Below are 14986 nucleotides of genomic sequence, written 5' to 3' on the forward strand. Positions count from 1 at the left end.
CCCGACGCCTAGGGGCCGACCAATCGACAGGCTCTGCACCCCGCCCCGCCCCCCCCACTCCCAGAGCCTGAGGCACCCGGATGAGGGGCAGGCCCCGCCCAACGCTGCTCAGCCCCCGACAACTCTCTGGCAGTTGAGGCTGCGCGCACGCGCCCCGCTGAAGTTTTCCGTAGCGGAGTTTGCGGCAGAAAACTAGCGCGCATGCGTGGCCTTCGCGTCCCGAGCTGATCTCTCCGCCTCCCCGTAGGCCGGCTGGGGCGTGCTCTCCTGCCGGGGGCGGCTCCCCGAGATCGGCCGCCTCAATCTGTGTGTCTCCCCTCCACCCCCAACTCCGGCCGTTCGACCCTCCCCCGGCCCCGACCCTGGTAAGTCTGAGGCTCGGGGAGTGACTGAGCTGGAAAGGGCCCCCCAAATCCCCCCGCGGCGCACACGCTCGCGGAGAACCGGGGGCTCCGCCCGCCTGGGGACTCCTCAGGTGCAGCCCAGGGGGCGCGGGAGACCCCCGTCCCTAGAGCACATCTATTAAACGCCTACTGTGTGTCACGTATTGGCCCAAGCTCTGGGCTACAAAGAGACCAGAGACAGTGACTGCCCTCCTGCACCTTACGGTCTAATGTGACAGACAGCGTGCAAACAAGTATACGCTGGGGAAATGGGAAAGAATTAAAAGGGTGGGGGAGGAATCCGCATTTATTTAGCGCCTATTGTGTGTCAAGCTCTGGCTTAAGCACTGGGGTACAAAAAGAGGTCAGACAGCCCCTCCCCTCCAGGAGCCTATACTCTCGGAGGAAGACTAGGAACAATACATGTGATACTGGCGTTCCCCCTTCTCCAGGGAGCCCACCCCAACTCCTCTTCAATCCAGCACCCGTCCTCTGTTAATCATTTTCTGGATATTTTATATCGAGCTTCATTTCTATTTGGTTACTTGTTTTCCCCTTTAAATTGGAAGCTCCTTGAGGACCCAGCCTGCCTTGGTCTCTTTTTGTCTCCCCACACTTAATCCAGTGCCTGACACATAGTGATTGCTTAATAAACGTTGACTGATTAAAGTAAACGAGCTATACACAGGATAAATTGGAGATTATTAAATGGGGGAGGGGAGACGGGGGAGAGATGGACATTTGTCTAGCAGTCACTTTGGGAAGTGCTGGAGATTCAAAAGTGGCAAAAAGACAGTCCTTTCTCTCAAAGAATTTACTGTCTAATGAGGGAGACAATATGTAAAGAAGTCGTACTCTGGAGAAATTAGAGATAATGGGGGGTGGGGGTGGGGAGGGCTTCCTCTAAAAGGAACTTTTGGCTGTAGTGGGAAGGGAGCCAAGAGGCTCAGATGATGCCAGCACAATGTCTTCTCTCCCTCATCAAACACTCCTTGAGTGTTTCAGCTGCATCTCTCCTTGGCTCCATCATCAGACCTTGCCTGATATTCTCAGTAAAAAAAAAAAATATATATATATATATATATATATATATATATATATATATATATTTTTTTTTCCTTCTCTGTAAAATCTAAGTTTCTTGACGTCAGGGACATTTGGGATTCTCAGGACTTAGTAGGTGTCTTGCATTTGGACTCAATCGGGTAGGCTCATACTGTCTCTGGATTTGGAACTGAGAGGGACCTTAGAACTCACATGGTAGCTTGTCCAAAGTCATAGAAGAAACTCTGAGAGAGGATTCCAGGCCTTCTGAGTCCCAATTCGGCATCTTTTCCCTGGTTCCAGAGAACTTCCATTCTCTGATGCTATAGCCATGGAGGGGAACTTCCCCTTTGAAGATCCCTCATTAATAATGGGAAGGGGTTGGGCTAATTACTCTTCGGGGCCCCTTCCAGGTCTGACATGTCATGAAATGGAGGGACAGTCGGTCAGGCTGGCCGGGGCCTTGCGCTATGACCACTTCTAGACCATCGGGTCCCTCACCTGCAGCTCCCTCATCTGTAAACAGGAGAATGAAACCTGCCCTACCGAAGGGGGAGGGGGGAGAGTTGTGGAGAATGTGCTTTGTTGAGTCAAACTAACATTTATTAAGCAAGCACTGTGCTCTTAGTGCTGAGGATACCAAAATAAAACCTCTTCCGATGGGAGAAGAGTGAGACCCCTCCCAAAATGAGCTGAAAAAGGGGTGGAAGTGTGTTCAGTCCAGGGGCTGATGGAGAAGCCCAGAGGGGGCTCCAGCCAGCTACTGCTGGCAAGCTCAAAGACAGAGGGCCCCCAAGGTCACAGTTAATAAGCCAAAGGGCAGGATTTGAACTCTGGTCTTTCAGATTGCCAATCTGGACAATCTATCCACTGCACCCTACTGTCCCACGCTGCCCTTGATATTTTCTTGGCAAAGACGTTGCAGCGGTTTGCTGTTTCCTTCCTCAGTCGTGCTTCTTATTAAAACTAACATTTATATAATACCTACTATGGGGCAGCTAGGTAACTCAGTGGATAGAGCACTGGTTTCTGGAGTCAGGAAGACCCAAGTTCAAATCCAGTCCCAGATGTTTAGTAACTGTGTGACCATGAGCAAATCACTCACCCTGATTGCCCCCCCCCAAAAAAAAAATCAGATATCTGCTATTTGACAGGCACTGTGCTAAATGATTTGCAAATATTTCATCCGATCTTCACAACAATCTTGGAAATTGGGTGCTATTATTATGCCCATTACACAGTTGAGGAAACTGAGGTAAGCAGGAAATTAGGTGCTGTCAGTATGCCCATTACACAGTTGAGGAAACTGAGGTAAGCAGAGGCTTAGTGATGGCACAGCTAGCAAGCATTTGAATTCAGGACTTCTGACTCCAGGCCCCGGCTCTCCACCCACTGTACCACCCAGCTGCATGTCACGTGACCTTTGGGTGTCTCAGTTTCCTCCTCTGTAAAGTAAATGAGGCCTGGTGTAACTTTGAAGCGGGGGGACTTGCCCAGGTCACATAGCTGGAAACAGAGTAGAAGAATATCAATAATAGTATTCTTAGTTTTCAACAATAACCCTGGTGAGGTAACGATGTTGCTGCGATCTGATCTGCTACATTGTAGGAAGGGTGAGCCGGGAGCCTCCCCGCCCCTCCTCAGACTCCCAGACCAACGTTCTCTGCTGAGATCCGCTCCACCAGGAGGAGGCCGCAGCTTCTCCTGCAGGATGGACTTTTGAGGATGCGGGCACTGGACCCCGCTCGGGACTTAGGACCCAGCTAAGAAATCTCCCATTTGGGGAGTTAATAATTGCTTACTTTTATCACTACAGTACAGCCAGGGGGCGCCATGGTGCATAGAGCACCGGGCCTGGAGTCAGGAAGGCTCAGCTTCCCTGAGATCAAATCCTGCCTCAGATACTGGCTTTGTGACCCTGCGCCAGTCACTCTCTGCCTCAGTTTCCTCATCTGTAAAATGAGCTGGAAAAAGATATGGCAAGGAGGGGGAGGGGGGGCGGTTACTCCAGAATCTTTGCCAAGAAAACCCTGGGTAGAGCCATGAAGTGGGAAGACATTTATCAATCATTTAACAAAAGTTCATTCAATTAGGTTGCATTCAGCAAGTTTAAGTACCTTCTATGTGCTAGGCTCTGGGCTTCTTGGTAGAGATACAAATAATGAACACGTGACTGAATAAAGTGTTCCGGAAGCACTTAATAAATGTTTAGCGCCTTGCTTAGAGCTGGGGATTCACCTAGAAAAACAAGTCAGTCCCCGTCCTCAAGGAGCTTCCATTCTAATGGCGTGGAAATCATTATTGTGACTCTGTCATTCTGGACTCATTTGATTCTTCGAGACCTCATTTGGGGTTTCCTGGCAGAGAGAGTGAAGTAGTTTGTCATCTCTTTCTCTAGCTCATTTTACAGAAGAGGAAACTGAGGCAAATGGGGTTCATTAACAGTGCACCCATCTAGCTGAGAGCTTTGCAGTCCTGGGGGGGAGCTGGACCAATGCTGTTCTAGAGCTTGGGGAAGGGGAGGAAGGGGGGAGCCAGTTGGATAAAAGGCAGAGGTGAAGAAGTACTGTTCTAGAGCTTGGGGAAGGGGAGGAAGGGGGGAGCCAGTTGGATAAAAGGCAGAGGGGAGGAAGTACTGTTCTAGAGCTTGGGGAAAGAGAGGAAAGGGGGAGCCGATTGGATAAAAGGCAGAGGGGAGGAAGTACTGTTCTAGAGCTTGGGGAAAGAGAAGAAAGGGGGAGCCAGTTGGATAAAAGGCAGAGGGGAGGAAGTACTGTTCTAGAGCTTGGGGAAAGAGAAGAAAGGGGGAACCAGTTGGATAAAAGGCAGAGGGGAGGAAGTACCGTTCTAGAGCTTGGGGAAGGGGAGGAAGGGGGGAGCCGGTTGGACCGAGTAAAAGACAGAGGGAAGGAAGTACAGGAGGAGTCAAGCGAAGTCACTCTGGGAGGCTCGATGGCAGCTGGATGGCAAAGGGCTCGAAAAACTAAGACTTGTATTTTAGCCCCAAATTGCCAAAGAACAGCGGAAACATCTTGGTGGAGGTTAGGGGGCAGGAGGGCAGGAGCAGGCCTGTGCTTTAGGAATCTCATTGAGCGGCTGGGAATGGACTGGAGGCAGGGAAGCCCGTCAGGAGTAGGCATGAGGGTCTCAAGTGACCAGAGCCGGCAGGAAGGGAGGCACAGAGGGCCAGAAGTGGGATTGTCGAGAGTTGGCAATGAATTAGAAGGCCCTCCGGGATGTGGCCTGGGTACGAGGAAGGCTAGCGGGGGTTCTGGAGGTCAGAAAGAGGAAGTCAGAAGGAAGGGGGCCTTGGGAAACAGATGAGTTCTGTTTTGGAACGTTCAGTGTGAGCCGCCCACGGACATCACCGTGTCAGGGGGAGGAATGGTGCCCAGGATCTCAGATTCAGGAGATAGCTGGGGAGGATGAAGGAGGAGGACAGTGACCTCTCCCATGCCCTTGCACCCTGTCTGATCTTCCCCCACACAGAGACAGTGCCAAGTGTAAGGAAGGGGCCATTAGCTCTGTTTTATGCTGGAGGGAACCGAGGCTGTGGAGGTGAGCTCATTTGCCTGGAGTCAGTGAGGCCTCAGCCCAGGCCTCCCGCCTCTCCGGCAGCATCTCTTCCTCCACCCCTCCAAACAGCCCGTGTTTACACTGCGCTGCACCTCGGAGGAGCGGCACCGCCACCCGGAAAGTCAGGTAGAGCAGGTCTGGCTTCCCTCCATTTTGCAGGAGACTTGAGTGAAACTCCGGTGTCCCTGGTTTGTTGGGGATCACGTGACTAGGAGGCTCTGGTAGGGCCGGTGGGAAGGGTGAGTGGATTAGTCAGGGGGTCAGAGTGTGTCCTGGAAGTAGAATTGACAAGATTGGGCCATAAATTAAACAATTATAAGAGATGGAGGAAAGTCAGGAAGGGCTCTGTGGGTGCAGGATCTGGACCCCAAGGCGCAGGATCTGAACCCAAAGACACAGGATCTAGACCTGAGAGTGCAGGATCTAGACCCAAAGGCACAAGATTTGGACCTGAGGGTGCAGGATCTGGATTCAAAGGTACAAGATCTGAACCCAAAGGCCCAGGATCTGAATCTGAAACTGCAGAATCTGGAACTGAAGGCACAAGATCTAGACCCAAGGGTGCAGAATCTGGACCCAATGGTACAGGCTCTGGACCCGAGGGCACAGCATCTGGATTCAAGTTATGTCCCTCTCTGGGCCCAGCTCTCCCCCACTATTCTTCCTGGGAGCTAAGAATAATCATCCTAAATAGCACAATCATAGAATTTCGGAGTTGGAAGGGAGGGCAGGGATCTCTCTAGCCCAACCCATATTTGAAGACTTCCCTCTAAAACACACCCAACAAACAGTCAACCAGCCCCTGCCTGAAACCTGCCAGTGGCGCTGAACTCATTACCTCTGAGGCAGCTGCTGGCCCTCTTGGACAGCTCTGGTTATGGGAAAGCTGCTCCTGGGTCTCAAGCCTCAGTTTGCTCTTGATTGCCATTATCATCATCCCCCCCAAACCCAGAGTGAGGCTCCCCATGGCAGGCCTCCAAGCACTTCATGACAGCTCCAACCCCAGACTCCAGGTTCTCAAAATGTGGCACTAAGGGAGCTGACTAGTCCTTAGGAGTCTCACAGCAGGCTGGGACCTGCCTCCTCCTTCTCCCTAAAAGCTCATGTGGCCCAAGAATGAATTGTGGCCGCCACATCCCAGGGAGAGAAAAGCATTTATTAAACACTTGCTGTATGCCAGACTGAGGCTAGAAAACAGAAATAGGGGCCAATCCTGGGACTCAAGGAGTTCATATTCTAGTAGTGGAGAGGAGACATAGCAAATTCTGGTGCTCCTGAGGGTGGAGCCCCAGGACCCAGAGAGTGGCCAGTGTGGGGGAATAGTTTCTCTATCCCCATTAACACAGCTTATTGCTCCGTTGTTCTGAATCTTTGTCAGTTGTGTCTGAATCTGTGATCTTATCTGAGGGGTTTTTGGCAGATACTAGAGTGGTTTGCCATTTTCTTCCCCAGCCAATTTTACAGATAAGGAAACTGAGACAGAACGGAGTGAAGTGACTTGCCCAGAGTCACACAACTAGGATTTGAATTCTTGCTTTGCACTCTGGTGGCCGCCCCCCCTCCCCGGGGCCCTTCCATTCACAGCAGATGACATTCTATAAAACTTTTCGGGTTCCATAGTGTGTGCTTTCTCATACGTGATGCCCTTTGAGCCTCGTAACTCCTCGGGGCAAAGTGGTATGGCCCCCCAAAGGTGGCCCTCCGGCCTGAGCTTCCTGACCCAGTTCTCGCTCAGCCGTGTCTGGAGTTCTAGGGGGCCCTAGACAGCCAGGCACTGAGGAGGGAGTGGGGAGACGGGGCCGTTAGGCAGGAGTAGGACAATATGTGGCAGTCCTGGAGATGGAGCCTCTCTGGGTGACCTCTCTGATCTCCGTTTCCTTGTTGTGTCAGAGAGATGGACTCTGGTACTTGTTAGGTCCCTCCCAGCCCCGAAGTGGGAGACAGGAGGGCCAGAGGCTGCTCCCACCTCGGCTCTGCCAACCCTGGCCCTCGGGGTCCATGAACTTGGGGGTGCAGGGGGGCGTCATCTTAATTACAGAGATAGGAAGCTGATGTGAGGGGAAGCCTCGGGCTCCAGCTGGCAGCCACACCCCAGTGTCAAGGCTCCAGGACTGGGGAAGTTGGCGAGGCAGAAGGAAGAAGGGCTCCCAGGCCAGCAGTGAGATTTCACAGGATTCTGGCCAGAAAGAGCCTTTGGCCCCATCTGGGCCAACTCCTCTGTCTGACAGAGAAGGAAACTGAGGCTCAAAGAATACGGGGTGCTCTGGGAGCCCAGTATCCCACAGGGCAGCCTGTTGGGATGCATTTATTAAGCACCTACTGTGTGCCAGGCCCGGTGGATACAAAAAGATCTATCCTGCTCGCAAGGAGCTGCTGATGTGATGGGGAGGTGACAGTAAGCAAGGCTGCCTCCCAATGGGCTGCGCGCAGGAGGAACGAGGCATAATTAGGAGGGGGAGGGCCCCGGGTGAAGGGGCTCCCCCAGGAGGAGGAATTATCAGGGAACGGCCCCGGGGCCGCAGACCCTCGGGTGGGTAGAAGCGGCGGAGCGGGCGGGGGCGGGAGGTCCCCCTGCCTGGCGGGCGCCCGCACCAGCCGCTTTGCTCGCACACAGGCGCACGCGCAGTGACTCACCCACGCCGGCCGCCCACCCAGCCTGGGAGTGGGAGCGGGCCCAGTGTTTGGGATCTCCAGACTGGCTGGCCTGGGGGGGTGGGGGTGGAGAGACTGCTTTGTTCGCCGAGCCGGCTGGGGGTGGGAACTCCCCGGAGCGCGCAGTCTATGCAGAGGGGCTGAGGTCTGCAGTGGCGCTGAGGAAGGTGGGGCCAGCCCCAGACCCCGCCCCCGGCCGCGCCGCTGCTGCTGGGAGGTGGGGCCAGCCACTGGCTGAGCCGGCCCCTTTGCTGTCTCGCAGCCTCCAGCCTGGCCCGTCTCCCCATCTGGGAGAAGAAAGACATCGGGGGCCTTTGGGAGGACTCTCCTTCCAGGTAAGAGAGCTGAGCCCACGCGAAGGCCTCTGGGGAGAGCCGGGGATTGACTGGGCACCTGGACCCGGCCCCAGAGAGAGGCTGGGCCCCCCACCCCTCGCCCCTCTCCTCCCCTCTGTCCGGGGCATGGGGCACTGCCATCCACCCGATTTCTCAGTGACGCAGGGGAAGGTTACGGCCGCCAGAGCCCTGGAGACCGGTTCCAAGGGAGGACACCTGGGCTCTCGGTCCCAGCCACCCTGAGCTGCCGCCAGACTCCCCGCCCCCCCAATCCTGCAGCGGGTGCAGGAGCGGGGCCTTCTGCTGTCACTCAGGCTGCCCCCCTCCCGTCAGAAGTTCCTCTGGAGGAACAATGGGGCGTGACGGTCACAGAGGGTGCTGCGGGGGCCAGGCGGGGAATCGGGCCTGCTAGAAGCTCCCCGGGGGCTCCCGTCAGCAGCTCTGGCTCTGGAAGCGATTGCTTCTCCCGACTCCATCTGTACAATGGGCACGCGGGCGGCCCCTCGGAGCCTCGTCTCCTCCCGGGCCCCGAGCGTGAGAAAGGCGAGAGACCTCAGGCATTGCATAAGGGCCGCTCGTGTCCGGCTGGTTTCCTCCTTTTGAGGGGAAGAGGGCAGGGCATGCCGCCAACAGACCGTGTGATCTCCCCGGACCCCTGCAGGGGGGGAGGGGGCAGGCTGAAATCCTTCTCGTCTTGCTCGCAGTCCTTCGCCCCACTCCCTGGCCCCGCCAGGCTTCGCTGAGGAAGATGAAGCTGCATACTGTCTACCAACAGGTGAGGGCGAAGAGGCCCCAGAGGGAGAGGCCGGGGACTCGCAGGGCTCTGTGCCGCAGAGGGCGCGTCCTGGGGGGACTCACACCCACTCTGGGGTCTGCCTTGTTTGTTCCCCCACAGTTGAAGCCACGCCCTGAGGAGCAGCTTCCCTCACCTGCTGTGTCCTGGAAACCAGGAGACAAGGTAGAACAGGTTCCGTCGAGCCCTCCCCGTTCACACGTCCTGTCACAGGGAGCCGCTTTCACCCACGGGGAGGTGGGCGCAGGGGGGCAGGCCGGCCCGGCCTCCCCACCAAGCTGTTCTTTCCTCCCTTCGTCTAGAAGGTCCGATGGGTCCTGCTGATCATGACGCTGATGACGATGGGCCTGGGCGCCCTGCTCACCCAGCTGCTGCTGTGGCCCAGGCTCAGGCCCCCCTCTGAAAGGACCCAGTCACCCCCCAACGCCGTCTGTGACGATCCCTGCCAGTGAGTGCCCGCTCTCCTGCTCCGGTGCCAGATGGGGGCAGATAGTCGTGCACGAGTGGGCACCCCTGTACCTGCGGGCCATCTACCAGGAAAACCTGGGGGGTCTCACACCCCCTCCCATCCCTTCCCAGGGCCCAGCCTGTCGCTGCACGTTCTGATCCTTCCACTTTTCCCTCCAGGATTGTGCTGGTAGAGAGCATCCCCGAGGGCCTCAGCTTCCCCAAGGGCCCCGTGCATCCTTCTATCAGCCAGGCCTGGCTAGAGCTGATGGCAGGCGCCCGGCGCAGCCTTGACATCGCCTCTTTCTACTGGACTCTCACCAACAACGACACCCAGACCCAGGAGCCTTCCGCCCAACAGGTGTCCCCCTTGTCCCGTCTGGGCCCAGCCCGGCAAGGCAGGCGCTGATGTGGGGAGCGGGACCCAGAAAGCTGGGGGGGGGGGGGAGAGGGACAGGACACAGCAGGGGCGGAGGAGATGGGGGGGGCCTGGAGAGGGCGCACCTACCCAGTGTGCATGTTCCTCTCCCAGGGCGAGGAGGTTTTCAGGCAGCTGCAGAGCCTGGCCCCCAGGGGCGTGTCCGTGCGCGTGGCCGTCAGCAAGCCCAGGGGGCCCCAACCACAGGGCGACCTGCAGAGCCTTCTGAACAGTGGTGAGTGTTAGAGCCTGGGGACAAGGAGCCGGCAGGGCCAGGGAAAAAGGCCCAGCATCTCTCCTCCCTCCCCCCAGGGGCCCAGGTACGGATGGTGGACATGCAGAAACTGACCCATGGAGTCCTGCATACCAAGTTCTGGGTGGTGGATCAAGCCCACATCTACATTGGCAGTGCCAACATGGACTGGCGCTCCCTGACCCAGGTACCGGGCTAAGGAAGGAGCATGGGGAGGCGTCCCACCCTCGGCCCCTCCTCCCTCTCTCCTAGTTCCCTTCATTCCTAACGCAGCCATCTTAATCGGTGCCAGGTGAGGAAGGCAGCGGTTCAGAAACACACTAGGAGGGATACGGCGGGTTTATGGATGGATGAATACAGGACATGCTGAGAAGGGAGAAGGAAGGCTAGCCACGCTGGGGTCCAGGAGGGCTTTGGGGGGAGCAAGGAATCCTTGAAAGGAGATGGGCATTCCCAGGACCAGGGGTGAGGAAGAGAGGAGGGCTTCCCAGCTGTGGGGCACAGGGCATGGGGTGAGAAGGAAGCTCCTGAGCCTTGGGGTTACAACAGAGCGTTCACGAAGGGGATTAATGAGATGACAAGGGTAGACAGAGCCCCGTGCAGAGCCTGAAGTACCAGGTGAGAGCTTTGGGGAGTTACTTTCAGAGATTTTGAGGAGCTCAGGAGCAGGGCCAGGTCTGTGCCTCCGGGACCTTGTTTGGCCACTGTGTGCAAGGTGCCCTGGGGAGGAAAGAGACCGGAAGCCAGGAGGTCACTAGGAGACCACTGAGAGGTGACGCAGCCCTAAATCAAGATGGCAGCCAAATGAGCAAGGAGAAAGGGCTAGCTTTGTGATGGAGGAAGAGCCAGCCAGACTTTAGTTGATAGTCTGTAAACATTTATCAAGCACCTCCTGTGTGCCAGGCACCGGACCACGCTAAGGCTTAGCAAGTGATTGCATCGGGGGGATGGGGAGGAGGCAAGAAGGACTTGGAGGTTGTGAACTTGAGGGACTGGAAGGATAACAAGGCCCTGGAGAGGAAAAGGGAGGCTTGGAGGAGAGCCGGGGTTACTGCTCAGAAAGCGGCAAACGTTCTCTGAGTGCCGAGGGGCCAGAGAAACAAACAGTCCCTGCCCTCAAAGAGTGTTCGGTCTAACGGGAAAAACGATGGGATGTTAATGGACAGTTTGGAAGGAGGTGGTGGGGGAAGCCCCGAGCTGGGGATGGAGAGCAGGAGACGGAGACAGGGGTTGTGAGTAGAAACGGCCAGATGCGGCATTGGGATGGGTGTGAGGGGCTGAGGAGGGCCCCGGGCTGCTGGCCTGGATAAACAGCGGGGCGCGTGCCATCAGCAGGGAGGGGGAAGGACCGGGAGTCACTGGAGTCACTGAGGCGCCTGGCCGAAGACACGGTCAGTGGGGCCGGGACGTAACTCGCGGAGAGCCGGCTCTGAGGGCCGTCTCCCCAGGGATGACTCGCGGGAGTTGATGAGGTCACCAGGTGCAGAAAGAGAACCCAGGACAAGCCTCCCCCCATGTCAGTGGGGGCGATTGAGTTTGTTGAGAAGTTGAGGTGGAGGTGGCCGTGGCCGTCCGGAGGAGATGTCCGGCCGGCCGTGTGGGCCGGGATCTGGGAAGAAAGATTAGGCCTGAACGTCTCGGCACCCAGTGCCGGCCAGAACGCCGGCACAGAGTAGGTGCTTTGAGGTCTGTCAAGTTGGATCACCTATACAAAGGTGATAACTGAATCCACGGGAGCTTGAGGGGTCCCTGAGACAGAGAACGTGGGAGAGGAGCAACGAGAGGCCTGGGAAATGATCGATCCAGCAGAGACGCCCAGGAGGGAGCGGTCATTGAAGGACGCCCGGGGCTCAGGGCGTAGAGCAGGGGCCAGCAGTCCGGATGCAACCAGGCCACCCCTACTGGGTCTAGCTAGTGCGGCGGGCCTCGGGGCCCAAGGAGGGAAGCTATGGTGACTCCCAGGAGCTCACACCCTCACAGGCGGGTATGTGGGCACAGAGGGCAGAGAGGAGGTGGGCAAATGCAATCTGTGCCTTTACCCGTCCTAGCAAAAGCCCGAGGTGGCCAAGGAAGGCCTCATGCCGGGGGAGCCCCTGCCCAGGCCCCAGCCGCCTCTTAGGGGATGGGGATCAGTGCTGGATGCCAGAGGCGACACTGTTGGGGCGATGGTGAGGTGGCAGGATGGCCCCCCGGTGGGCGCGGCACCATTTCTGCCATGGCTCCCACCCGGGCGGGCAGTAGAAGCCCTGGGCAGCCCCTTCCTGGAGGAGCCCGCATTCACCGCTCGCCCACAAGGCCTTCCCCGCTGCGTCCCTCCTGCGTGCACTGCCCCAGACTGCCATGTAATAGCTAGTAGGAACAGCCACCATTTATGTAGCAGCTGCTTCGTGCCAGGCACTGGCTAAGAACTGCAATTTTCAGCGCGTTTGGTCCTCTCGGACCCTCAGAGGTACGTGCTGTTATCTCCATTATGCAGATGAGGAAACTGAGGCAAGTTGTGGTTAGGTGACTTGCCCAGGATCATCCGGCTAACCAGTGTGTCTGAGGCCAATTCAGGACTACCTGACTCCAGGTCCGGTTCTCCTTTCCTCACCCAGGACACCCAGACTGGCTGGGGACGATCCAACCCAGGCCTTCTGCCTCGGCAGTCTGAGACCAGGGCCCCGGGCCCACCCCTGCTTCTCCCTCCATCTTGACTTCTTGGCCTTGGCCCTTGGGGGCAGCAGGGGCGGCCTCCAGAACTGGACCCACTCCCGGGCGCTCTGCACTCTGGGGCTCACCTGGCTGGCGTGAAAGTCGGGCCAGGGGCCAGGATGGGGAGGGATGCTCTGCTGCACGCCCCTGCTTTGGCAGAGGCTTGGAACTCCCAGCCCCGTCGTGTGACCGAGGCACTGGGCGCCCGGACCTCAGTTTCCCCATCTCTACAAGGACGGGGTTCTGCGGCCCTTGCACCTCTAGATCAGTGGTCCCGAGGGGCCTCTGGAGTGGGCGGGCCAGCTCTTGGCCGACTGTAGGGAGAGGCACGGGATGGGCCACTCCCCGAGGGAGCTCCCCAAACTCTGCGTCCCCCCTGCAGGTGAAGGAGCTGGGCGTGGTGGTCTACAACTGCAGCTGCCTGGCCCAGGACCTGGCCAAAGTGTTCGAGGCCTACTGGTACCTGGGCCAGCCGGACAGCAGCATCCCCTCCCCCTGGCCGGACAACTACACCACCCACTACAACCTGGAGACCCCCATGGAGCTGCAGCTCAACGGAACCCCTTCCCAGGCCTTCTTCTCGGTAAGGAGCCCGGCCCGCCCCAGCCTCCCCCCCCCCCCGGTCCGCCCTTGGCGCCCCTCCTGCCTGTGCCCCGGCAGAGAGGGGCCGTCTCAGGGCTGACTCCCTCCCTGGCCTCCAGAGCGCTCCCCCTTCGCTGTGCCCCGGGGGCCGCACCCCAGACCTGCGGGCCCTGCTTAGCCTGGTGAACGACGCCCGAGACTTTGTCTACGTTGCCGTCATGAATTACCTTCCCATCATGGAATACTCCCACCCTCGAAGGTGCGTGTGCCCGGGCGTGAGGGCGAGGGAAGGCCGCGGGGGGGCGGGGCGCGGGGACCCTGAGCTCAGCTGCCGGTCCCCCTCCCCAGGTTCTGGCCAGCCATCGATGACGCGCTCCGGCGAGCGGCCTTCGAGCGGGGGGTCCGGGTGAGACTCCTGGTGAGCTGCTGGGGCCACTCGGAGCCCGCCTTGCGTCCCTTCCTCCTCTCCCTGGCCGCCCTCCAGGACAACCATACCCACTACGACGTGCAGGTGGTAAGGAGACCGGCCCCGGCCCCTGTGCCCCCCCCACATCCCTCCCCCTCATCGGGCCCCGGCCCCTCCAGCCAAGCCTGGCTGAGTCTGCCCTCTCTCCGTCGCTAGCGGCTCTTCGTGGTGCCCTCCAACAAGACCCAGGCCGAGATCCCTTACGCACGTGTCAACCACAACAAGTACATGGTGACGGACCGAGCGGCCTACGTGGGTGAGTGCCCGCGCCCCTCCCTCCTGGGTGGCCGGGCTGGGCGCGCCTCCTCCTGACCCTCTCCCCCCACCCCCAGGCACGTCCAACTGGTCGGGCAACTACTTCACGCAGACGGCGGGCTCGGCCCTGGTGGTGAACGAGAGCGGGGCTCCGGGCCTCCGCACGCAGCTCGAAGCCGTCTTCCTCCGGGACTGGGGCTCCCCGTACAGCCACGAGCTGGACGGCCCGGGCCTGGCCGACGGGCACTCCTGCCGCCTGCTGTGAGCCCCCGGCCGCTCGTCGTCCTGCCCCGGCCGGCGCGCTCTCCCCCCGCGCCGCGGCCTCTGCCCGGCTCCGAGTCTGTGCTGCCTCTGTCCGTCAGTCTTTGTGGCTTCCCGTCTCTTGAGGCTTCTGTCTCGCTTGTGTGTGGATTTCTCCGAGCTCCATCTTTCCCCGTATCTTTCTCCTGTGTTTCCTTCCCATCTGTGTCTCTGCCTCAGAAACCTAGGCAGGCTGCTGGACCCCACAGGGAAGGGCGTGAGGCTGGGCAGAGCCAGGGCGGCCGGAGGCTCCCCCCCTTCCCAGCTCTCCTCCAGGCTGGGGAATTAAGGGGCGGACGGGCCCTCCCTGCGCTGGAGGGAAGGGGAGAAATAGGGCCTAGGAAAGGGCTGCCTGGGGGCTGCCCCCCCGCCCCCGAACTGCCGCCCTGGAGCTGCATCTGCAGCCAGAATAAAGTGTCGATGAGGCAAGCCTTGTGTCTGCTGAGAGTTCTGGGGGGCAGCGGGTGAGGCAGGGGTCAGGCTGCCCTTGGGGTGTCATCTGGGTGCACAGGCTCCCCCCCCGGGGGTTTCACCAGATCGTCCCAAACAAGACCGGTGCTAATGGGGGCACAGTGTCAGTTACACAAATGGGGTTGGAGGTCGTCTGGCCCAAGGCCAAGGGATATTGGGGGCCATGTGTGTTTGTATACTTAGGAACATGAGTAGGGCATGTTGGGGCATGTTAGAGTGAATGGTTTGTGTGGGGGGGGGGAATTGGAGGGAGGGAGGGAAGGAGAGAAGAAAGAAGAGAAGAGAGAGGGAGAGACAGACACCGAGAGACAACAGAG

At 58.6% G+C, this 14986-nt stretch overlaps 1 protein-coding gene across 1 annotated transcript; it reads left to right on the forward strand.

Moving 5' to 3' along the window:
- Window positions 1–181: 181 nt before the first annotated feature.
- On the forward strand, window positions 182–14627 carry PLD3 (phospholipase D family member 3). Its single transcript, XM_051989199.1, has 13 exons — window positions 182–365; window positions 7918–7990; window positions 8695–8765; window positions 8886–8948; window positions 9086–9231; window positions 9411–9591; window positions 9763–9883; window positions 9961–10088; window positions 12978–13178; window positions 13297–13436; window positions 13526–13691; window positions 13800–13899; window positions 13976–14627. Exons 3-13 carry the CDS (start codon window positions 8739–8741, stop codon window positions 14161–14163), a joined length of 1461 nt encoding a protein of 486 aa, XP_051845159.1. The 5' UTR covers window positions 182–365; window positions 7918–7990; window positions 8695–8738; the 3' UTR covers window positions 14164–14627.
- Window positions 14628–14986: the final 359 nt, after the last annotated feature.

Source organism: Antechinus flavipes, chromosome 3 (genome assembly GCF_016432865.1).
Source record: "Antechinus flavipes isolate AdamAnt ecotype Samford, QLD, Australia chromosome 3, AdamAnt_v2, whole genome shotgun sequence".
Lineage (NCBI taxonomy): Eukaryota > Metazoa > Chordata > Mammalia > Dasyuromorphia > Dasyuridae > Antechinus > Antechinus flavipes.

Coding starts and splice junctions, on each gene's coding strand:
- PLD3 (XM_051989199.1), top strand. CDS start 8,739: ATGAAGCTGCATACTGTCTACCAACAG. Junction 9,592..9,762: donor AGGAGCCTTCCGCCCAACAG/GTGTCCCCCTTG, acceptor TTCCTCTCCCAG/GGCGAGGAGGTTTTCAGGCA. Junction 9,884..9,960: donor GCAGAGCCTTCTGAACAGTG/GTGAGTGTTAGA, acceptor CCCTCCCCCCAG/GGGCCCAGGTACGGATGGTG.